The sequence below is a fragment of the Lolium perenne genome, chromosome 7 (assembly GCF_019359855.2).
Source record: "Lolium perenne isolate Kyuss_39 chromosome 7, Kyuss_2.0, whole genome shotgun sequence".
Classification (NCBI taxonomy): Eukaryota; Viridiplantae; Streptophyta; class Magnoliopsida; order Poales; family Poaceae; genus Lolium; species Lolium perenne.
This window is the reverse complement of record NC_067250.2, coordinates 82,289,757-82,312,713: the sequence shown is the minus strand read 5'-3', so window position 1 is coordinate 82,312,713 and position 22,957 is coordinate 82,289,757. Positions and strand designations below refer to the sequence as shown.

The window sequence follows — 22,957 nt, the reverse complement described above, 5'->3', positions numbered from 1 at the left end:
TTCCTTACTAGGATTTCTGAAACCAAAAACAGCAGAAAAAGAATCGGCACTTCGGCATCTTGTTAATAGGTTAGTTCCAGAAAATGCACGAATATGACATAAAGTGTGCATAAAACATGTAGATAACATCAATAATGTGGCATGGAACATAAGAAATTATCGATACGTCGGAGACGTATCAGATATCTTAATGAGTTTTTATCCCAATCAGAACTTAATTACCTCTTCTTGATGTTTGTGTCTCCTTTGATCTCATTAAAGTGTGAACAAGCCGAACCCCTCACCCACTAGCGGTCTATGTGTGGGCTGGTCGTGGCCCACCCATATATGTAGGTTTTCCCTTAGAATTTAGCATAGGTTTGGCCCATTAGGAGCAAAACTGTACTTACAAGCCACTCTCTACTGACTAGCCCACCCATTATTTTGGGGCACTCTCCACCACTACACTCACCTACTTTTCCCCATTTCACACGGCAAACCCTGACCAACCCTACCCCCCTCTTCCTCCTCGTCCTCTCCCTCCTCCCGCCGCCACCATCCTAAACAAGCCCCAATATTCCTACCCATTCCCCATCGCTCTTCCTTCTGTTGATTTCGGGGAAAAGAAGATGGAGAACACAAAGCATTAAATCAAAGGTAAAAAGTTGTCGGATATACGTGGAATTTTTTAGTGCTTCATATTTAGTACTTTTCCCCAGATCTAGATCTATCAAATTATATTGCGTGTTTTCCGTTGTTTATATAAGTCACAATCTCTAAAACCAATCTCTAAATCCACTCGGCGTCTTTTCAGGTTCCCCAAGAGTCGAGCTACTGCGTCGTTGTGTTCTTTGGTAATATCACAATTGTTGCTCTCAGAGAGGAGAGTAAGGGTTTCGTCGAGGCATAGTTCATAGCCATAAAAAAGGTAAGTAAAATTGTGGTTGGTAATTTTCTCAGATCTACATGTTTGAGAGTATACTAGGGTATATTTCCTGTATTGGTAAGATTCTGTCAATCTCTTTTCCTTTGAAGCAAAAGTTTCTATAACAAGGTTTGATACCATAGAAAAAGAAACATGTTTATATTTTTTAATGTTTTAAAAAAGTTTTCTTTATGTATATATTTGGGGAATTTCGTTGCATTGGCCGGTCTTTCTTAGAGTCTATTTGTCCTGGGTGTAGAACACGTGATGTTCGTTGTTATTATAGTTACAAACAGTACTGAAAAAAGCAATCGCCTGTGGAGTACTATAGTAAATTTCTCAACTTGAGTGTTGTTGCATTCCAATTTTGCTGAGAACGTGTTTCCAAATATGAACAGTAAAGATGACGTCGCAACAGGCTGTGAGCCTTTATGAGCCCGTGGCGAAACGGACCCGCGCCGCTATGAAATGGCGAGACTGGAAGAACCTGCCGACCGATCTGGTCATGGACATCGCCGACCGACTGCTCACCTTGGACGTCGCCGAGTACCTCCGCTTTCGGGCTGCGTGCAAGCCCTGGCGTGACTGCACCGACAACCCCCGCGCGGGCGACGGAATGGACGCCCGCTTCCGCCCGCGCGACTGGATCGTGCTCTACCGCTGCGGCCACCCGTCTGGCCGCACCCTCGTGAACGTGGCCACCGGTGCCCGTGTCAACGTCGACTTCCCCGAGCTCGCCACCAACCACCAACTAGGCACTGCCGACGGTCTCCTCGTCCTCCTCCACGAGGGCGGGAACGACGTCAGTGTCCTCAACCCGCTCACCGGCGCGCTCATCCGGTTCCCGCCCCTCACCGTCGACCCGGCCGACCACCCCTTATGCCTCCTAACGCTCTGGCCCCGGGTGGACCCAAGAGGGATCACCGGCGCGGGCATCGACGACTCAACGTCCCCGTGCACGCTCATACTCTGCCTCCGACCGGGGGCGTATCCGATCGTCTGCGCCAAGCCCGGCGACGAAAACTGGGTGTACGGGCGCGTCGCCAAGCAGGGCATCGCCCACATGGTATCACTAGTCCAGTCGCCGGTGACCTTGGGAGGGCGTTGCTACTTCACGACGGTGTCCGGCAGGATAATGTCGCTGGATCTGAGCTCGGGGTCTCCATGGCCTCTCATGAACTTCCTCCTCGACGAGGACCCGCCGGTGACCGCACAAACCACCTCCTTCCTCGTTCGGTCCCAGGACAGGATGCTGATGGTGCGCTACATGTTCGGTGCCAACCTGATGCGGGGAGGTGGCTACAACGAGACGGAGATATTCATGTGGCGCGGACGCCGATGCCGCGTGGAGGTGTTTGAGGTGGACATGGCGAGGAGACGGCTAGTCCCCCAGAGCGGGGTCGGCAACGACCATGCAGCCTTCCTCGCGGGGGCTGGCTCTGTCATGGTGTCCACAAAGAAGTTCCGTAAGATCGCCGCCAATTCGGTATACCTCAACTATTATCTGCAACAACTTGGTCATTTCCGTGCCTACAGCTTCCAGGATCGGACGACTACGCAGCCTAGAGCCCGCAAAGGTCGAAATCGCGAGCTTGATCTTTGTGCTTGCCACTGGGAGCTGGAAGATTATCTGATCCGCAACGTGGCGAACAGTTATCGCTGATCTTTTTTTTTAAAGCTAGGTCGTTGATTCTGGACCTGTTGCATTTACATGCTTCTTAATAGTTCGAATGTTTCCATAATGTTCAATCCTGTAATGGATGGCGTTGTATCGATCGATCTGTCAACAACTTTTCACAAATACTAGCATTGTGTTTCTTTATCCCATTTACAGACCCGGATGATCGAACCATATGTTACCATTAAATTCTGAACTTATTGTACTTCTCCATATTCATGGCTGAGCACTCCTCTGCATATTGTAACTGTATTGCTTGCTGACAGACACGGCAGCGGAAAGTAGATTAGGGAGAATATGCAGAACCTGCACCTATCTACTGTTTGTTGTTCATCGGAAGAAAATCAAACGGCTGTACTCATTTGATTTGTCATTTTTGGTTCTTAAATTAGGTCTCAAATTAGGATTTCCTCCAAGTGTGACTGAATCCCTACAACATAACAATATACTCCACGAAATCACACCAGACAGTAGGCACCATATTTTCTGCCGCCTGTCAACCAACATTTTACTTGATCTGTTCTCACTTGCCATCCATAGTTTAGTCATTATGTACAGAGCAAGCACTCACTGTTCAAATAAAAGCAAGCACTCGAACCTCCAGATCTTCAAATGAAATAGACGAGACTAACGGTAAACTTCTATTGCCTGAGCAAGAGAGATTACATCAAGTTACGGCCTTATAAGTACAGGTTTATCTACACCACTCTATGGTGAGGTTTTTGAGAAACAGTCCACGGTGAGTACATGAACCAACAGCAGGATTCAGTCGTCTCCCCTAATGATGTTACCTTGTTAAGTTCCTGCCTATTTCTTCAGCAGAATCAGAGGCAATGGATCGCTCCAAATTTTGCTCGTTGAGCAGCTTCAAACAGAGAATGGAATGTCTTCCATCTCTTACCATTTTCTATGAGCATGTCCCTAGACAAAGACATCTGCTATCCACAGATCAATGCTTTTGCAACGTGCCTGCCAGCATTTTTTTTTGAGTCAGGAATACTTTTTAAGGAAATGGTAACTGCATAAGAAGTTCAGGATTCATAACTTGTTAAGTATTCTTTATTCATGCACTAGATTGTCTTAAAAGGGGGTGGATATGGACGTAACGGTCATGTGGTAAATCTCCAGGTTCCAGAATGATTAAGGAATAACGGCTTATACAGGAGGGATCAAAAATAATAATGCCTACCCCCCTCATGTGAGAGGGAAGAATAACTGCTCCCTACTCTGACTCGTGATTTCTTACTTGTCACTACATTATTTCAGGAAACCTAATGTATTGCGGTTGTTTTGCGACATAGTTATTGCTCCAAAGCTTGTAAGCATAGTAGGAAAAAAGTCAGACAGAATAAAGAAAGAAGTCCATTTTTTTCATTACCCGTGTTTTTTTCGTAAAGCTATATAGCTTATGGGGGCTAACAAAACATAAGTGAACCTCGATGTTTTATTGCTGGTAGCCACTTTTGGTACCCATGAGGAAAAGAATGCATAACAGGTCCAATTACTTACTGAAGAACATGTGAAGCCATGAACAGTTCTGGCTCACCACCCCACACATGTGGCTGCCTAATCTGAGAAACATATGTATCGAAATCGCCCTCAACAAACCTGTCAATAGTTGTTGCAAGAAAATGCAACAGTTTAAAATGCATCAATACATTCATGTAGCAACTTTATCTTAAAACTAGAAGAACAAAAATAACAGTAAAAATGTGCATCAACTAACCATTCAGTCTCTTCCCGTCTACTGACAAATTCATCGGCAACCTGTACAATAATATATTTATATAGCGGATTTAGAGAATGAAAGGCAATAGCACGAAAAACAAGAACACCTAGAAACATTCCAGACATACCATTGACCTCAATTCATCAGCTAGCTTTCTCTGAAGATCTTCATTAGGTATAGCTTTCCCTGACCGGACACATGCACCGTGAACCACGGAACGGAATAAGCATCTTCCATCTCCTGGAATGCCTGGTAAATCCAGGTAAAACAGTCACCAGTAGTCAGCTTAATGCCATGCTGAAATATCCACAAATATAAATATGATAAAGGAGTGTGTTTTCTTAACTAAAACAATTATTAAGCCTAACAAAAATGCATTTCTGACCAGTAACAGAATAATCTGTGTAGACTTTCTTCCCATGAGTAGATGATGTTGATGTTTCTGAACAGTTAATATTCCTGTCAACTGGCATCTCAGCTTTTGCAATCCCAGTAACTGAAAATCCAGAACAAAGCCCACCAGCTGTAGCTCCTAATTTTTGATGCATGCCTCTCCAATTCCAATTCATACCCGAAATTCTTTCACGTGAAAGCATGTCGAGCTTTACACTTAGACTGCCCTCTCTAGTTGATAATCCGCAACGCAATCGTCGGCCCACTAAGCTAGCAAAGTACATCAGACTCTGCGGTTCAGCAGGTCTTAAATTTTTATTAAAAGAAAAATTGGCTGATCCCGATGTCATATGTGAACGGCTTGACTGCGGCCCGGAGCACTTCCGTATGGTCATACTCTGTGCGACTCCTCCTTGAAACTGATTGGAATGGGCATACATGTTAGTTGAGGCAGATCGCCGCAAGCAAATTGCAGGTGAATAGAGCCGCATCCAGTTCAGATAGTATCAGCTGCGCATATGCGGACAAATGACATGATACTATCAGTGTTTTGGCCTTTAAGTTAAAATAAGACCATCATACAGACTAAATAGATCAATTCTAGTCCAGTTTTACATGTTACTACACAATGGTGAACATCCGGAACAAAAATGTAGTCAGACGATACACTATCCACAATAAGTATTTGAGACAACTGCACATAGCACTCCAAATATTTGCCTACTCAAGGTTGTGGATTAGACATGTCTTGACTGCCGACTACAGAACACAAGATTTTTGCTATTATTTGCTTGGTCTAGATAATTCAAAATCATGTCATCATGAAGAAACACGAAAAACTAAATTATAATTCCCAAACATTTTTTAACATGGAAAGCAAAGGAATGCCGGTAAGAGTGTTGTTGCTCAATATTCAGAGTTTCCACATCTCAGATTTTTCTCGGCAGAAGATATGCACACAACAAGCACCGCATCCAGAACGGCATGGCATGCTTCCAATCATATCAGCTGAGGAAAGACAGCCCCGCCGCTCTGCTCGCAAATGAAATGAAAAAAAACAAATGTACGAAAACACAGGTAAAATCGGGTTTAAGTAACATCGCGCCATGAATCGAGTCAAATTCCTTATGAGATAGTACGGAGTATTAAAAACAAGTAGACGAGATAGAAGTGTACATTGCCGTATTGGTGCTTTACCACATGGATGAGGGGTGATAAGGAGGGATTCACTAAGAGTATGTCTAACAGGCCCCGTATTTTTTCGCAACTTAAAACGCGAGTAGAGAGCCCTGTAAATGTTTTACATCGCCGGCCGAAAACTCGTCCGAGCTAGCAGACCCTGTATCCCCACCCCGTAAAACAAAATATTCTGTTTTACGGGGTGAGGATACGGGGTCTGCTATCTCGGACGAGTTTTCAACCCCTCAAAACAGGGTTTTTTGACAAATTGGATATTAGAACCAACACAACATTCACATAAAATAAATGTTTTACATCACACAATAATCGTCATAATTATTACAATAATGTTTTTCGGAAATGTCAACAAATATTCTAATGGAAGAATTAAACAAATAATAAATGTTTCACACATACAAGAATAGGAAATGAATGTTTCACACATACAACAATGGGAAATGAATGTAATAACTCATTGGCCATGCAACTGCCAATGGTGATCAATCAGATCTTGGGTGAGCTGGTGATGAGTCTCGGCATTTTCAATACCTCGATGAGCTGCAAGAAAAGCTTCAATCCGATCAGGGTTCCTCTCGGGCTGCACTCGGGTGCCAACATTGTTATAGAAACATGGCAAGTTCAAACCTCTTTCATCTTCAATGATCATGTTGTGAAGAATCACACAACATGTCATGATATCAACAAGAGTTTCCTTGTCCCAAAACCTTGCAGGACCCCGGACAATTGCAAACTTTGCTTGCAAGACACCAAAAGCTCTCTCAATATCCTTGCGGCATGCCTCTTGATTTTTGGTGAAGCAAGCTTCCTTTCTTGTCAAAGCCTTGTCCTTTTTCTCTTTTATGGACTTGACAAGTGTTGCATAGTTAGGGTAAATACCATCTGTGAGATAGTACCCCATAGTGTACTCATTATTCATAACTTTGTAGTTACAAGTTGAAGCTTCACCCTTAACTAGTCTTGCAAACAAAGGGGATCTATTAAAGATGTTGATATCGTTGAGTGTCCCCGGCAGTCCAAAAAAAAGCATGCCAAATCTATAAGTCTTGAGAGGCCACAGCTTCAAGAACAATGGTAGCATCACGGCTTTTGCCACAATACATTCCATGCCATGCTTTTGGACAATTTTTCCATGTCCAATGCATGCAATCCAAACTACCAAGCATCCCCGGCCACCCCCTCTTTTCATTGATCTCCATGAGCCTTTTTGTATCTTCCTCATTTGGAGCTCGGAGATACGTCTCTCCATACAACTTGATCACCATCTTGGCAAACATACGCACGCAATCCGTGGTTGTTTGCACACCAATGCGAAGGTACTCATCGGTATAATCTGCTGGTATACCGTATGCAATAACCCTCATGGCAGCAGATTTTTTTTTGATATGGGCTAAATCCCATGACTTGGGCAGCGTTTCTTCTTTGCTTGAAATAATCGCAATTTGCCTCGCAATCTTTGATGATTCTCTCGAACAAAGTCCTACGCATTCGGTACCGTCTACGGAAGAGGCGGGGAGGATAGGTCGGTACCTCGGCAAAATAATCTTGCATCAGCTGTTCGTGGCCGAGTGCGCGGTTCCGCGGAATGCACATACGCCGCATCACGGATCCTTTCCGCTGATCCAGCAGCTTGGCGCGGTCCTCCATGTGCTTCATGCCGAACAGGAGCAGCATCATCTCCGTCTCGTCGTCGTTGAGCAACTCGTCGATGTCCGAATCGTCGGAATCCGATGAGGACCAATCGGTCGACGTCGCGTCCAAATCCGCCATGTGCACATCCTCCGAAGCCATCTACCACGGTGTAGCATACATCAGCCCCAAACACGACCATTTTACCGGCGAGAACGAAGAAGAACGCGGCGGAATACTCACTGGCAAAAACGGCGTAGAAGACCGCGGAGGGAGGGCGGCGGCACGCGCGGAGGGACGCAGATCTTCGGCGGGGGTGCGGCGGGGGTGCGACGGAGGTGCGGCGAGCGTCGACGCAGCTCGGCGCGGCTCGGCGGGCGGCGGAGGGGCACGGATCTGACGGATTCCTACGGCGGCGCGCGGGGGAAAACTGGTGGGGGGAACTGAAATATCCGCGCGCGGTTTCGGAAATGGGATACTGGTTTGGCCCTCTATCCCCGCTCCCACCCCGCACAAGTAGGGGGCGAAGACCCGCCCCGTAATCGAAAACAGGAAAAATCGGAGCGGGGCCCGTTTTTACGGGGTCTGCTAGACGGCCGGGTAGAGCCGAAACCCGTATTCCGGCGGTTATTATACGGGTTTGACCCTTTTAAGGGATCTGTTAGACATGCTCTAAGCTCATATTGATAACCATGGGGTAAAACCCTTAATAGCAATAGTCAATATGTGGCTTGCAGAAGACTAGCTGCTGTGGTTATTTAGAGATGCGGTGACCGATAGCTTTCTGGACACATCTTAGTATGGAGCTCTCCCCACACATATCATAGCAAAGATATAGTTCATTCTAATCATAAGTAATAGAAATACTAGTGGTGGAATCTACACTCCTTGAGAACTCCTCAACCACTTCGCAAACATGCTCTTTTACTTAGTTTACTTTTACTATTTACCTTTCTCTTAGTTACTTCAAACTCTTAATTATTCACCATCTTAGCAACTTATAGTATAGGCTATTTCCAAACCACGATTTGGGTGTGAACGTGCCTGCTCCTGACAACGCTGTTGCGAGGTTGTGTTTATAGCAAAGCTTCTTAGGGACGGACTTATAAATAATATTTTTGCTACAAGTACTGCAACAACCCTGTTGTTGATCGCAGGAAACCCAATCATCATTCCTACAAGATAAAAAGAAATCATTTTTGTACTCAAAATAGATACTCAGGGGCGTGTGGAACTTACATAGCATTGCTTCGCTCGCCCTCGAGATCTCATCAAGCATGAAATTTTCACCCAGCACATTTCTCTTCGCCTTCCACGTTGTTCCTTGTAGTAGCTCGATTGTACTCTGGTACCGGGTCCTGTTATGCGTTGAAGAGGGCGACTGATGCCTGCAAGAGCATAGGTTCATTAGAGCACGTTTTTGTGGAAGTATTAGTTCCAGTTATTATATCGATCCCAACAAGGAGCTTAGGAAAGTGTTTATCTATAGTGTTTCTGTCGCACTCAAGGTATCACTTGTCTTGAGTGAATTGACCGAAAGAATTGAGGTGGAAATGGGTGAATGAAAGAAAGTATTTTTTAGTAGTGGACGGTACTTAATGTAAATAACATAAAAGTAAATACCAAGAAGGTTGTCTGGGTTTTCTGCAGATGAAAGATTAGGTGCGGAGAGATACGGTTCATGATGATAGTGAATATACCAAATGGTATAAATTTCTATTTTGGATCGGATTTGGCGGCATGGCCAAGCGGTAAGGCAGGGGACTGCAAATCCTTTATCCTCAGTTCAAATCTGGGTTTCACCTGACCAAAAAAATACTTAGGATTTATTATTGTACTGGATAAGTAATTTTAATACTTCTTATTTAGCTGCGAGGAGGCAAGCAACCCATATATCAACCAAGAATCCTCTTGGTAGATTCGCTTGACTCAATGATCCTTCGGTCTATTACCAAAGCCATGGTCAGAGCATCAATAAAGGTCTCTCAACTGAATCAAGGCTTTACACTTGATGGTTCCTTGTTATCCTCGAGTTGTGCTATATCCTCTTTGATATCGGCCGTGTCACACGGGGGGTCACCAATTCACTAGAAAAGAAGTGCATATCTATGTGATCTCATCTCACTAGTTCCCTACTTGTCCCACGCCTATGGGGATTTACTCGCACATGAGAGGAGAATAGATCAAAGGAATAATCATGTTGCAAATATAAATCATCTCAACTTTACCATAGCAAATCACAATAATGTTGAAGATCAAATCAAATGCAAAACAAAATAGAAATAGAGGTTCAAATCCCTAATCTTGCAAGTATGAATCTCTCTCTCGGTACAAGTGGGGAATTATGGAGGTGTGAATGATCGGGGGGGGGGGGGGGGGGGGGTCTTAGATTGTCGAAGGAAGAGATGAAGTTCTTCTCCATCTTCAGATCTGATCTCCTCCTCCCGTGATGGTTTTGTGGCAGCTGCATCTTTTTTTCGTCCCCCTTCTTCACGAAAGTTGCTTGTATTGATATAACGGAGGCGCTGGCCCATGGTACGGGCGGACCGTACAGACGGGCTTCGGTCGTACCAGGGGTCGTTAAACGCCTTGGAGACCTCGGATGGAAATGCCTCCAATCAGAGATTTGCTCATTTAGGTGTGATTAACCCATAAATGCTCTCAGATCTTCCAAAAGTGTCCATTACATGAAACTCAGAATAAAAGAACAAGGTTTCGCTAACTTCCGGTATTGGCATTAGTTGAAAGATCAAAATCAACGAAACCAATGGAAAACCTTCGGTAAAAAGTGTCAATATTTGGAGCTATCAACGACAAGGTCGACGAAGTCCTCGGGTGCCTTTTCCTTGGGAAAAAGATTCCCGTGGATGCGCATGAAAGCCCCACGAGAGTGGGTCAGCAGGTTCTGAGCCCGAACAATGTTCCCCTCTAAAATAGTCAAAGAATCCAGAAGTGGGTCAAGCTGCTGGCCCTCTTCAGTTCCAAAGAGAAATGAGTGATATCTGCACCGCCGAAAAAGAAGCAAATTTGAATAACAAGTGGATACAGAGAACTCGAAGCAATACTACTTATGGGGCAGCAACACTTACTTGTAAGAGAGGAGCTTAGGGCATCCAGCCTCTGGCGAATAGCCGCTTTGCAGGTTGCCACTTTAGCTTCTTCTTCTCGTCGCTCCTCCTCGGACTTGGCTTTGCCTTGAGCCTCTTCAAGTGCCTTTTTAGCCCCTTCGAGAGCTTTTTTGGTGGCATCACACTCTTTTTTCTAGCATCAACATGCTTCATAGCTTCATCTCGAATGACCTCGGAGCTCTTCAAGCTAACTTTAGAAAGAAAACAAGTTTCAAGTTAAATGAAATTATATCATCAGGTTGAGGACAAAAAACTTAAGTCAAAAGGCACTCACCTTCGATTTGAATTTCCTTCTCCCGGTACCCGATGGAGCGTGTAGCCATTTCCATCATCTCAAGGACAATTGGCTATCAAAGAAGGAGAAAGAAGTATATATCAAGAAAATAGGAAAAGACGAAAGAAGGCAAAAAACGACAATTTCAAGAGGGAACTTACGTCGTCCTTGGCAGTGGTAATCTGTTTCTTGGCTATTTTAATTCCTTTGTTGGCATTGTTCTTCTTGCTCTTCTTCTTGGGTGGAGCTTGGGGGCCAACTAGATGTTCTTTCGACTTCGGTGATTCCACGGTTTGTTCCTACAGACTCTTCATTTTTGTCGTCGTCAGGATAACATCCTACCGTGTTTTGATTCCTTCGTCAACATGGGACTTTGGAGTTTCCTCCTCTTCCCTATAGAAAAAAATCTCAAATCAAGATGAAGCATATATAAACATCAGCCAAAGGATGAGTTTTCAAGAAACAAAAACTTACGAGCTCATGTCCTGAGCCAAGTCAAATAGGCCATGAGGAGCACGAGGATCCGAGCTTATCGGCGACATAAGTCTTGGCTGGGAGGAACTCGAACTCTCGGAGTCCTTTCCCCTGTGGGCGCAGTTTCGTCCTACGAGTTTTTTTTTGGGGGGGGGGGGGGGGAGAGGCGACGTCTCATTACGAGAAGATTCAGATGAACAATCCTCTTCGCCTTCCAAAGCTTTAGCGTCTCCCTCAGGGTCCACGACAACTTTGGATACTTCGCCACCCTCAGGCAATGGGGAAAGACATGCAGGAGACAAACATGTGATCCTACAAAGTTGGCGATTATTGAGTAAGGAGCACGAAAAGAAAAGGAAAATAAGTCAATGGAGAAAGTAAAAGAATATGAAAACTTACTGCTGGCAGCGGATGCTAGGGATCAAACCGATAGGAAGAGGGGATGTCGTCTTTTTGAATAAACCTGGTGAAATGTCGGTCAAGCTTTTCGAGTTCGTTGGTAGACAGATCCTCCTTAGAAACCCTTGACGGGTCATTCGCCCGGGAGAAGGTCCACATGGTGCAAGCTCTGGCTTGCATGGACTGGACTCAAAGTCAAAGAAAGTGGGTCATGATTTGAAGACCCTATACCTATTTATCCTTGTCGTTCTAGAGAGCGAGGATCTGAGCCATTAATGGCTATGTTTCTTCAAGTTTTGCCTCAGTCAGTTGTTTATCCCATGACTTTAGCTTGCTCACCTCTTTCGTCGGGTCGAAGGGTTGAGACCAAACTTCTGCTCCCCAATCTTCTGGTCCTTGATGTAGAACCACTTATTTTGCCAGTTTTGAACAGGTTCAACCATCTTAAAGTCGAAATATTCGGCTTTAGGACGGATAGATATAATGGCGCCACCAATGTTATGAAGGGTGGTTTGCGTGGCATTCCTCCGGAGAAAGAACAAGCGCCTCCAGAGGCCCCAACGAGGATGCATGACGAGGAAGCACTCGCAAGGAGTGATAAACATGCAATATGCAAAACAGAGTTAGGCGTGAGCTAATGAAGCTGCACGCCATAGACAAAGAGAAGCCCACAGAGAAATTCATGGGCGGGGAGAGAGAGACCACGGAGGACAAAAGCAATGAACATTACCCTCCAACCTTTGTCGGGTCGCGGCACGGCTTCGCCACGGGCGAGCTTGGCCTCCGGTGTCGCCTAGAGGAGCCTCGATTTGCGGAGCTTGCGGAGGTCGTTCCCATGCACTTTGATTTGATCCATCCCGTCGCCCGCGCCTTTCCTGTGGTCACATCGACAATAGGGCGAGTAGTTTTGGATTTCCCCACTGTAGCTGATGGAAGTGTTTTGATCTTTCAAGGAGAGGAAAGGAAGAACAATCTTGGCCTGGGGACACAATGGTGGCAGCGAGCGAGAGAAGGAAGATGATGCAGAAGCGACGCAAACAGATAATGAGAGAAAAGTAAAATTCTCTCCCCGTTATAAGCTAGGGGCAGGGGAATAGGGGTCGTTCGATGTTAGCGAAGGTTTGCGTGGCTCGCATCGGTGCAGACACGTGGCAGAGAGATGCTGAAACATCAGGCCCATAAACGCCACCACCACGGGAATATAGGAAGATAACTGCACGCCGCACCGCGAGGCGCCTAGGTTTTCGTTTGGTCGTGCGGTCAAATCAACTATTGTGGAAGCCATCCATGCGTTGGTCAGCATCATGCGCCCACCTGTGATGCGTCAAATTAGAGTCTTTTCAAACCTCGAGCACACCATCATCATCAGCAATGATGTCATGAGCTCAAGAAAAAAAGATTTGGGTTAATCGAAGGTCAAGTCAATGTATTCCATCAAGAAGATCCTGAGTCGAATAAATCCTCAGGAGGGATAAAGATATTTGAGCGTATGATCTGCTGCAGGGGCTACTCTCATCGGGAGCGCTACCGCGCACCCGATTGAAAGAAAAACTACATAATAAGGTAAGTAATGAGTAATCAGTTAAATGCAATGATACCTGAGTTGAATAAAACTCGGATGCATAACGCATTTGAGCTTATGCTCGGCTGCAAGTACCCGAACATAGCCTCATAGGCTACTTCCATTGGGAGCAATGTTCGTGCAACGAACGGAAAAGAAGTCCAGGGAGGCGCTCGACAAAAAGAGAAGAGGATAAATCTTTAAGTCCATTATCGGTGCTAAACACTAGAAACATAGACTAGTCATTACTCTCATCGGAGCACCTATTGCGCACCCGACAAAAGCATCAAAATTTGGGTAAACCAGAACCCGACAACTTCAACTAGTGCAACAACCAAACAAGCAGTCGATATAAAATTATTTCTCAAACTGCATCCGCCGCAATAATGTGTCTGAATGTCGTATTCATAAGCATGAAGGTAAGACCCTAGGATCCGTTCTGTGAGGCCTGGCACTCGCACAAGCTGCGCTCTGCTAGATAATTTCCATATAAATGATATGATGAAAAATCCCGACGGAAGCGTTGGATACCCAAAACATAAAATTGGAATTCAGAACTTGATAAGACTTTCACGGTCCAAACTGAATTACACCAGCATATACCAGATTTGAGTCCAGGGACTTGAGTTTGACTTGAGTTTGACGTAGGTCCATGATGTTTTTTTCCCAAGAGCAATTAACTGGTTCTTGATCCGTCAGAAGCACCTGGCTCATTTACCAATATGCCCATGAAAAAAGTTATATATATATATATATATATATATATATATATATATATATATATATAGGATAAATACTTCCTACCCCTAGGTGTAGTTACACCCGTATCTAATATACTACCATACGGAAGTATATATGATACTTTATCGGTTTGAGTATGTTCATATACTATATCTAAGATACTCCAAACCAAGTTTGGTGAAAAAAATACAAGTGACCCCATAGTTTGCACTATATATCCAAAATACATGCATATGTATACGTAAAAAATGAGTCTACGTAAAAAAATCTGCATACTTCCTACAAAGTAGTATATATACTACCAAAATAGTCTTATATACTTCATACTACATGTACATACTCTTCGGTATGATAGATACTTACTAGATTATGAGAAACACACGTGGGTGTAACTACACCCGGGTGTAGTATGAATATGTCCTATATATATATATATATATATATATATATATATATATATATATATATATATATATATATATATATATATATATATATATATATATATATATATATATATATATATATATAACAGTAAGTTATTTACTCTAAACTCCGGGTTCGTTGTACAAATGAATAAGTTAAAATTTGGATATTTAACCCTTGTCTACGACTCATGTAGAATCTCGGGGACTATTGACATGGGTAAACCTTATTGAGCCTACTGCATTGGTACCCCTGGTACATATTCGGGAAGAAGCCCATGAAGCCCAAAGGTTTGGAAGCATCCGAAGCCCACGGGTTAGACATGGAGAATAAGGAAAGGCCCATATGAGCAGACATAAGCATAACCTTATTAGGACACTTGTAAACCGACCGAACTAGGGCCTAAGACCCAGCCTCTCATATAAAGGCTGAGAAGATCCATCGGGTAGAGGATCCACGATACAACTGCTGTAACCCTAGTTTTGTTCTAGCAATATGACAACTTTGTATCATAATCAATACATCATTGGACCACCTAGTTTGTCTGATAAGCCGACGAAATCACCAACGCGCTCTTTTCCCGAAACCCTAAGTCCATATCTTAATGAGTGTTTATCCCAATCTGAACTTAATTACCTCTTCTTGATGTTTGTGTCTCCTTTGATATCCTTAAAGTGTGAGCAAGCCGAACCCCTCACCGGTGGCGGTCTATGGGTGGGCCATACTGGTCGTGGTCCACCCATCTCTATAGGTTTTTTCCTTAGAATTTGGCATAGTTTTGGCCCATTAGGAGCAAAACCTCTACTTACAAGCCACTCTCCACTAGCCCACCCATTATTTTGGGGCACTCTCCACCACTACGCTCACCTACTTTTCCCCATTTCACACGGCAAACCCTGACCAACCCTACCCCCCTCGTCCTCCTCGTCCCCTCCCTCCTCCCGCCGCCATCACCCTAAACAAGCCCCAATATTCCTACCCATTCTCCATCGCTATTCCTTCTGTTGCTTTAGGGGAAAAGAAGATGGAGAACACAAAGCATTAAATCAAAGGTAAAAAGTTGTCGGATATACCTGGAATTTCTTTAGTGCTTCATATTTAGTACTTTTCCCCGGATCTAGATCTATCAAATTATATTGCGTGTTTTCGGTTGTTTATATAAGTCACAATCTCTAAAACCAATCTCTAAATCCACCCGACGTCTTTTCAGGTTCCCCAAGAGTCGAGCTACTGCATCATTGTGTTCTTTGGTAATATCACAATTGTTGCTCTCAGAGAGGAGAGTAAGGGTTTCGTCGAGGCATAGTTCATAGCCATAAAAAAGGTAAGTAAAATTGTGGTTGGTAATTTTCTCAGATCTACATGTTTGAGAGTATACTAGGGTATATTTCCTGTATTGGTAAGATTCTGTCAATCTCTTTTTCTTTGAAGCAAAAGTTTCTATAACAAGGTTTGATACCATAGCAAAAGAAACATGTTTATATTAAAAACAAGTTTTCTTTATATATATATTTGGGGAATTTCGTTGCATTGGCCGGTCTTTCTTAGAGTCTATTTGTCCTGGGTGTAGAACACGTGGTGTCCGTTGTTATTATAGTTACAAACAGTACTGAAAAAAGCAATCGTCTCTGGTCTGGAGTAGTATAGTAAATTTCCCAACTTGAGCGCCGTTGCATTCCAATTTTTCTTATGAACGTGTTTCCAAATATGGACAGTGTTGGATCACTAAGATGACGTCGCAACAGTCTGGGAGCCTTTATCAGCCCGTGGCGAAACGGACCCGCGCCGCTATGAAATGGCGAGACTGGAAGAACCTGCCGACCGATCTCGTCATGGACATCGCCGACCGACTGCTCACCTTTGACGTTGCCGAGTACCTCCGCTTCCGGGCTGCGTGCAAGCCCTGGCGTGACTGCACCGACAACCCCCGCGCTGGCGACGGAATGGACGCCCGCTTCCGCCCGCGCGACTGGATCGTGCTCTACCGCTGCGGCCACCCGTCGGGCCGCACCCTCGTGAACGTGGCCACCGGTGCCCGCGCCAACGTCGACTTCCCCGAGCTCGCCACCAGCCACCAACTAGGCACTGCCGACGGTCTCCTCGTCCTCCTCCACGAGGGCGGCAACGACGTCAGTGTCCTCAACCCGCTCACCGGCGCGCTCATCCGGTTCCCGCCCCTCACCGTCGACCCGGCCGACCACCCCTTATGCCTCCTGACGCTCTGGCCCCGGGTGGACCCAAGAGGGATCACCGGCGCGGGCATCGACGACTCAACGTCGCCGTGCACGCTCATACTCTGCCTCCGACCGGGGGCGTATCCGATCGTCTGCGCCAAGCCCGGCGACGAAAACTGGGTGTACGGGCGCGTCGCCAAGCAGGGCATCGCCCACATGGTATCACTAGTCCAGTCGCCGGTGACCTTGGGAGGGCGTTGCTACTTCACGACGGTGTCCGGCAGGATAATGTCGCTGGATCTGAGCTCGGGGTCTCCATGGCCTCTCATGAAGTTCCTCCTCGACGAGGACCCGCCGGTGACCGCACAAACCACCTCCTTCCTCGTCCGGTCCCAGGACAAGATGCTGATGGTGCGCTACATGTTCGGTGCCAACCTGATGCGGGGAGGTGGCTACAACGAGACGGAGATATTCATGTGGCGCGGACGCCGATGCCGCGTGGAGGTGTTTGAGGTGGACATGGCGAGGAGACGGCTAGTCCCCCAGAGCGGGGTCGGCAACGACCATGCAGCCTTCCTCGCGGGGGCTGGCTCTGTCATGGTGTCCACAAAGAAGTTCCCTAAGATCGCCGCCAATTCGGTATACCTCAACTATTATCTGCAACAACTTGGTCATTTCCGTGCCTACAGCTTCCAGGATCGGACGACTACGCAGCCTAGAGCCCGCAAAGGTCGAAATCGCGAGCTTGATCTTTGTGCTTGCCACTGGGAGCTGGAAGATTATCTGATCCGCAACGTGGCGAACAGTTATCGCTGATCTTTTTTTTAAAAGCTAGGTCGTTGATTCTGGACCTGTTGCATTTACATGCTTCTTAATAGTTCGAATGTTTCCATAATGTTCAATCCTGTAATGGATGTCGTTGTATTGATCGATCTGTCAACAACTTTTCACAAATATTCTGTTTCTTTATCCCATTTACAGACCCGGATGATCGAACCATATGTTACCATTAAATTCTGAACTTATTGTACTTCTCCATATTCATGGCTGAGCACTCCTCTGCATATTGTAACTGTATTGCTTGCTGACAGACACGGCAGCGGAAAGTAGATTAGGGAGAATATGCAGAACCTGCACCTATCTACTGTTTGTTGTTCATCGGAAGAAAATCAAACGGCTGTACTCATTTGATTTGTCATTTTTGGTTCTTAAATTAGGTCTCAAATTAGGATTTCCTCCAAGTGTGACTGAATCCCTACAACATAACAATATACTCCACGAAATCACACCAGACAGTAGGCACCATATTTTCTGCCGCCTGTCAACCAACATTTTACTTGATCTGTTCTCACTTGTCATCCATAGTTTAGTCATTATGTACAGAGCAAGCACTCACTGTTCAAATAAAAGCTAGCACTCGAACCTCCAGATCGTCAAATGAAATAGACGAGACTAACGGTAAACTTATATTGCCTGAGCAAGAGAGATTACATCAAGTTACGGCCTTATAAGTACAGGTTTATCTACACCACTCCATGGTGAGGTTTTCTGAGAAACAGTCCACGGTGAGTACATGAACCAACAGCAGGATTCAGTCGTCTCCCCTAATGATGTTACCTTGTTGAGTTCCTGCCTATTTCTTCAGCAGAATCAGAGGCAATGGATCGCTCCAAATTTTGCTCGTTGGGCAGCTTCAAACAGAGAATGGAATGTCTTCCATCTCTTACCATTTTCTATGAGCATGTCCCTAGACAAAGACATCTGCTATCCACAGATCAATGCTTTTGCAACGTGCCTGCCAGCAATTTTTTTTTGTCAGGAATACTTTTTAAGGAAATGGTAACTGCATAAGAAGTTCAGGATTCATAACTTGTTAAGTATTCTTTATTCATGCACTAGATTGTCTGAAAAGGGGGTTGGATATGGACGTAACGGTCACGTGGTAAATCTCCAGGTTCCCGAATGATTAAGGAATAACGGCTTATACAGGAGGGAACAAAAATAATAATGCCTACCCCCCTCATTTGAGAGGGAAGAATAACTGCTCCCTACTCTGACTCGTGATTTCTTACTTGTCACTACATTAGTTCAGGAAACCTAATGTATTGCGGGTTTTTTTGCGACATAGTTATTTCTCCAAAGCTTGTAATGCACATTGAAGCTATATAAACAATTAAACACTCACTCTCACTGTATAAGTCATCAGTATCTCAACAATATATCGTCGTGAAAAGACGGAAATCAGAATTGTTGACCATACCTTGTCCAGAACTCCAAAATTCTACATTCTTGTCTCTGGACCCCTATTGGCTGGAATCTGTAGGGAATCATAATGGCCAAAACCATGATACAGAAGTTGTACTGGATCTTCTTTACCATACTCTTGGCCATATTCAGCGATACTAATTAAACCACCCCCATCTTCATCACGCATGTACACAGTTATTGGCATCCTGTGTAAACAAAGTAATGGAGTTCTTACTTCTTACTTCATGGAAAGTACTGCTTAAGTGCAAGCTAAGTTGTTAGCAGAACATACATCAAATCAAGAAGGATTTTTTTGGTTTGCATTAACATGACAGCTTCTTAGCTCTCTAATTATAACTATGACCAGAATTTAGTCAACTTTATTTTATATTGTCCACTTAATGTATTTTGCACAGTTCTAGAAATAAAAATTAGACATTATCCCTACTGGCATCTGTGTCTTGTAATGATTTGACATAAGCATAGTAGGAAAAAAGTCAGACAGAATAAAGAAAGAAGTCCATTTTTTTCATTACCCGTGTTTTTTTCGTAAAGCTATATAGCTTATGGGGGCTAACAAAACATAAGTGAACCTCGATGTTTTATTGCTGGTAGCCACTTTTGGTACCCATGAGGAAAAGAATGCATAACAGGTCCAATTACTTACTGAAGAACATGTGAAGCCATGAACAGTTCTGGCTCACCACCCCACACATGTGGCTGCCTAATCTGAGAAACATATGTATCGAAATCGCCCTCAACAAACCTGTCAATAGTTGTTGCAAGAAAATGCAACAGTTTAAAATGCATCAATAATTCCATTCATGTAGCAACTTTATCTTAAAACCAGAAGAACAAAAATAACAGTAAAAATGTGCATCAACTAACCATTCAGTCTCTTCCCGTCTACTGACAAATTCATCGGCAACCTGTACAATAATATATTTATATAGCGGATTTAAAGAATGAAAGGCAATAGCACGAAAAACAAGAACACCTAGAAACATTCCAGACATACCATTGACCTCAATTCATCAGCTAGCTTTCTTTGAAGATCTTCATTAGGTATAGCTTTTCCTGACCGGACACATGCACCGTGAACCACGGAACGGAATAAGCATCTTCCATCTCCTGGAATGCCTGGTAAATCCAGGTAAAACAGTTATGAGTAGTCAGCTTAATGCCATGCTGAAATATACGCAAATATAAATATGATAAAGGAGTGTGTTTTCTTAACTAAAACAAGTATTAAGCCTAACAAAAATGCATTTCTCACCAGTAACAGAATAATCTGTGTAGACTTTCTTCCCATGAGTAGATGATGTTGATGTTTCTGAACAGTTAATATTCCTGTCAACTGGCATCTCAGCTTTTGCAACCCCAGTAACTGAAAATCCAAAACAAAGCCCACCAGCTGTAGCTCCTAATTTTTGATGCATGCCTCTCCAATTCCAATTCATACCCGAAATTCTTTCACGTGAAAGCATGTCGAGCTTTACACTTAGACTGCCCTCTCTAGTTGATAATCCGCAAAGCAATCGTCGACCCACTAAGCTAGCAAAGTACTTCAGACTCTGCGGTTCAGCAGGTCTTAAATTTTTATTAAAAGAAAAATTGGCTGATCCCGATGTCATATGAGAACGGCTTGACTGCAGCCCGGAGCACTTCCATATGGCCATACTCTGTGTGACTCCTCCTTGAAACTGATTGGGATGGGCATACATGTTACTTGAGGCAGATCGCCGCAAACAGATTGCAGGTGAATAGATCCGCATCCAGTTCAGATTGTATCAGCTGCGCATATGCGGACAAATGACATGTAAGAACTAGTGGAACAGGATACTATTAGTGTTTTAGCCTTTAAGTTAAAATAAGACCATCATACAGACTAAATAGATCAATTCTAGTCCAGTTTTACATGTTAATACACAATGGTGAACATCAGGACCAAAAATGTAGTCAGACGATAGACTATCCACAGTAAGTATTTGAGATAACTGCACATACGCACTCCAAATATTTGCCTACGCAAAGTTTGTGGACTAGACATGTCTTGACTGCCGACTACAGAACACAAGATTTGCTATTATTTGCTTGGTCTATATAATTCAAAATCATGTCATCATGAAGAAACACGAAAAACTAAATTATAATTCCCAAACATTTTTTAACATGGAAAGCAAAGGAATGCCGGTAAGAGTGTTGTTGCTCAATATTCAGAGTTTCCACATCTCAGATTTTTTCTCGGCACAAGATATGCACACAACAAGCACCGCATCCAGAACGGCATGGCATGCTTCTAATCATATCAGCTGAGGAAAGACAGCCCCGCCGCTCTGCTCGCAAATGAAATGAAGAAAACAAATGTGCGAAAACACAGGTAAAATCGGTTTTAAGTAACATCGCGCCATGAATCGAGTCAAATCCCTTATGAGATAGTACGGAATATTAAAAACAAGTAGACGAGATAGAAGTGTACATTACGCCAAAATGAGTGAATTCCAGGAAGAGAGAATTCCCGATGACGGAGGCGAACGGGAAGGAGCGGGGGGGCGGTCAGGTCTATAGGATTTGCCTTCCTCTTCCTTGGGTTTGGGGAGAAGTGAGAGAGAGGTGAAAGGAGAAGCGCCTTGGCGGGGAAAGGACGAAAGCTGGGTTACTTCGAGCCGGAACAATGGCGGCAGGAGGAGGAAGAGGGGGAGGGAGCTGCAGGGAGGAAGCGGACAGCTCGGGTCGAGATGATTCGAGAACCAACCAGGACGGCGAAGGAAGGCATGGATGGGCTTATCGGTAGGTCTGGGCCTGTTGAGCTTCAAGGATTCGGCATATCTGGCCCATGGCCCTTCAAATGTGCAGTTATGTCCTAAAGAAGAATATGGGCATCCTCAAAAAACAAATGCACTACGTTTTTTCAGCATAACTGCAGGTGCTGCTGCCCTTTCTTACAGTGTTCAGCCTGATCTTCGTGTTTGATCATGTTGTTTGATCAACTTGTTTAAGAAGATACTGAAGTTTGCTAGTGTCTCCTCCAAGGAAACCCCACCACACTGGCGGCATCGTGATCGGCGAGGCATGCCAGCCGTCGCCTCCTCTTCGCTTCCATCGCGTGAAGTGCAAGCCATCGCCGTCTCCACGAGCCGGCATCGCCTTGCTCTAGAAGTCACGGCCACCGCTGCCGGGCAAAGGTGGGAGGAGGAGTACGTGCGGGAGGTGGCGGCGATGGGCAACGTCGGCGACCCTGAGAGCGAGTCGGGGCTTCTTCAATCCCTAGCCAACTCGATGAACAATCGCCACGAGGCGTGGCTCTCCGTCGGCATCGCATGGTCGGCCAGGGAGTCCAGCAAGCTCATCGACCTCATGGTTGACAAAGGGACTACCGCATCCAGCGGGAGAAGGAGGCACGGTAACAGCGCATGCGCGAGCGGTAGCACGCCATCAAGGGAGGAGGAGGCAACGGAGGAGGATCCCATTGGCGTGGAGTCGTTCTAGCGCGCTAGCCCACACCGCGATTAGTTTATGGTTTATATTTCATCGTATTTTCATTCAAACTTGTAAATTTAACGAACTTTCAATGAAATCGGCTCGTTCCGTTAAATTCTAGTGAAGTTTAACATTTTGAAATTTCCGATTTAGGGGACGCCGGCAACCCGCACTGGCGTCCCCCAACTGTTTGTCTGATGATTGCATCGTATGTCGTTTGGAGCATACGACTGGGATGATCTAATGAACCAATATAATCTTTGACTGATACCGGGTGCCGCGCCTCGTGCAGATTCTCTCCGGGCGTGGCACGTGATGTGAAAATGTTTAGGAACCTAGAATCGGCATCGTGAGAATATCTGTTTTGATACCATGTTTGTTTTCGGTGTGGTAAGTGATGCTTTGTCTCGCACCAGTAATATGTTTATATATAGCCAAAGGCAACAATTACATAAAGAGATCAAGAAAAAAAAAGACATGACCACTGTTAAAAAAAGTTAGCTGATTAATCGGTGCTTGGTGG

At 44.7% G+C, this 22,957-nt stretch overlaps 4 protein-coding genes across 5 annotated transcripts in view; 1 reads left to right on the top strand and 3 right to left on the bottom strand.

The window, feature by feature from the left end:
* The first annotated feature begins 1,307 nt into the window (after nucleotides 1-1,307).
* On the top strand, nucleotides 1,308-2,567 carry LOC127316858 (uncharacterized). Its single transcript, XM_051347327.2, has one exon. It carries the CDS (start codon nucleotides 1,308-1,310, stop codon nucleotides 2,565-2,567), a length of 1,260 nt encoding a protein of 419 aa, XP_051203287.2.
* A 461-nt stretch (nucleotides 2,568-3,028) lies between these two features.
* Nucleotides 3,029-5,209, bottom strand: LOC139829690 (uncharacterized). Its single transcript, XM_051347332.2, has 5 exons — nucleotides 4,697-5,209; nucleotides 4,439-4,560; nucleotides 4,309-4,349; nucleotides 4,092-4,190; nucleotides 3,029-3,551 (listed from the first exon to the last, which is right to left on the bottom strand). The coding sequence occupies exons 1-5, from the start codon at nucleotides 5,193-5,195 to the stop codon at nucleotides 3,521-3,523; spliced, it is 792 nt and encodes a 263-aa protein (XP_051203292.1). The 5' UTR covers nucleotides 5,196-5,209; the 3' UTR covers nucleotides 3,029-3,520.
* A 1,118-nt stretch (nucleotides 5,210-6,327) lies between these two features.
* LOC139833629 (protein ALP1-like) overlaps nucleotides 6,328-22,957 on the bottom strand; it is a 45,904-nt gene continuing 29,274 nt past the window's right edge. The window contains exon 4 of the mRNA XM_071823957.1: nucleotides 6,328-6,713. Coding sequence (XP_071680058.1) covers nucleotides 6,356-6,713 — 358 coding nt within the window. The 3' untranslated portion in view covers nucleotides 6,328-6,355. The remainder of the gene's footprint in view (nucleotides 6,714-22,957) is intronic.
* On the bottom strand, nucleotides 17,991-21,712 carry LOC127316859 (OVARIAN TUMOR DOMAIN-containing deubiquitinating enzyme 4). 2 transcript variants are annotated; one of them, XM_051347329.2, is made up of 7 exons: nucleotides 21,434-21,712; nucleotides 20,231-20,748; nucleotides 19,973-20,094; nucleotides 19,843-19,883; nucleotides 19,622-19,720; nucleotides 18,968-19,160; nucleotides 17,991-18,502 (listed from the first exon to the last, which is right to left on the bottom strand). In XM_051347329.2, exons 2-6 carry the CDS (start codon nucleotides 20,727-20,729, stop codon nucleotides 18,989-18,991), a joined length of 933 nt encoding a protein of 310 aa, XP_051203289.1. In that variant the 5' UTR covers nucleotides 20,730-20,748; nucleotides 21,434-21,712; the 3' UTR covers nucleotides 17,991-18,502; nucleotides 18,968-18,988. The 2 variants fall into 2 exon arrangements, with proteins under 2 accessions (XP_051203289.1, XP_051203291.1); XM_051347331.2 differs by having other exon boundaries at nucleotides 21,439-21,712.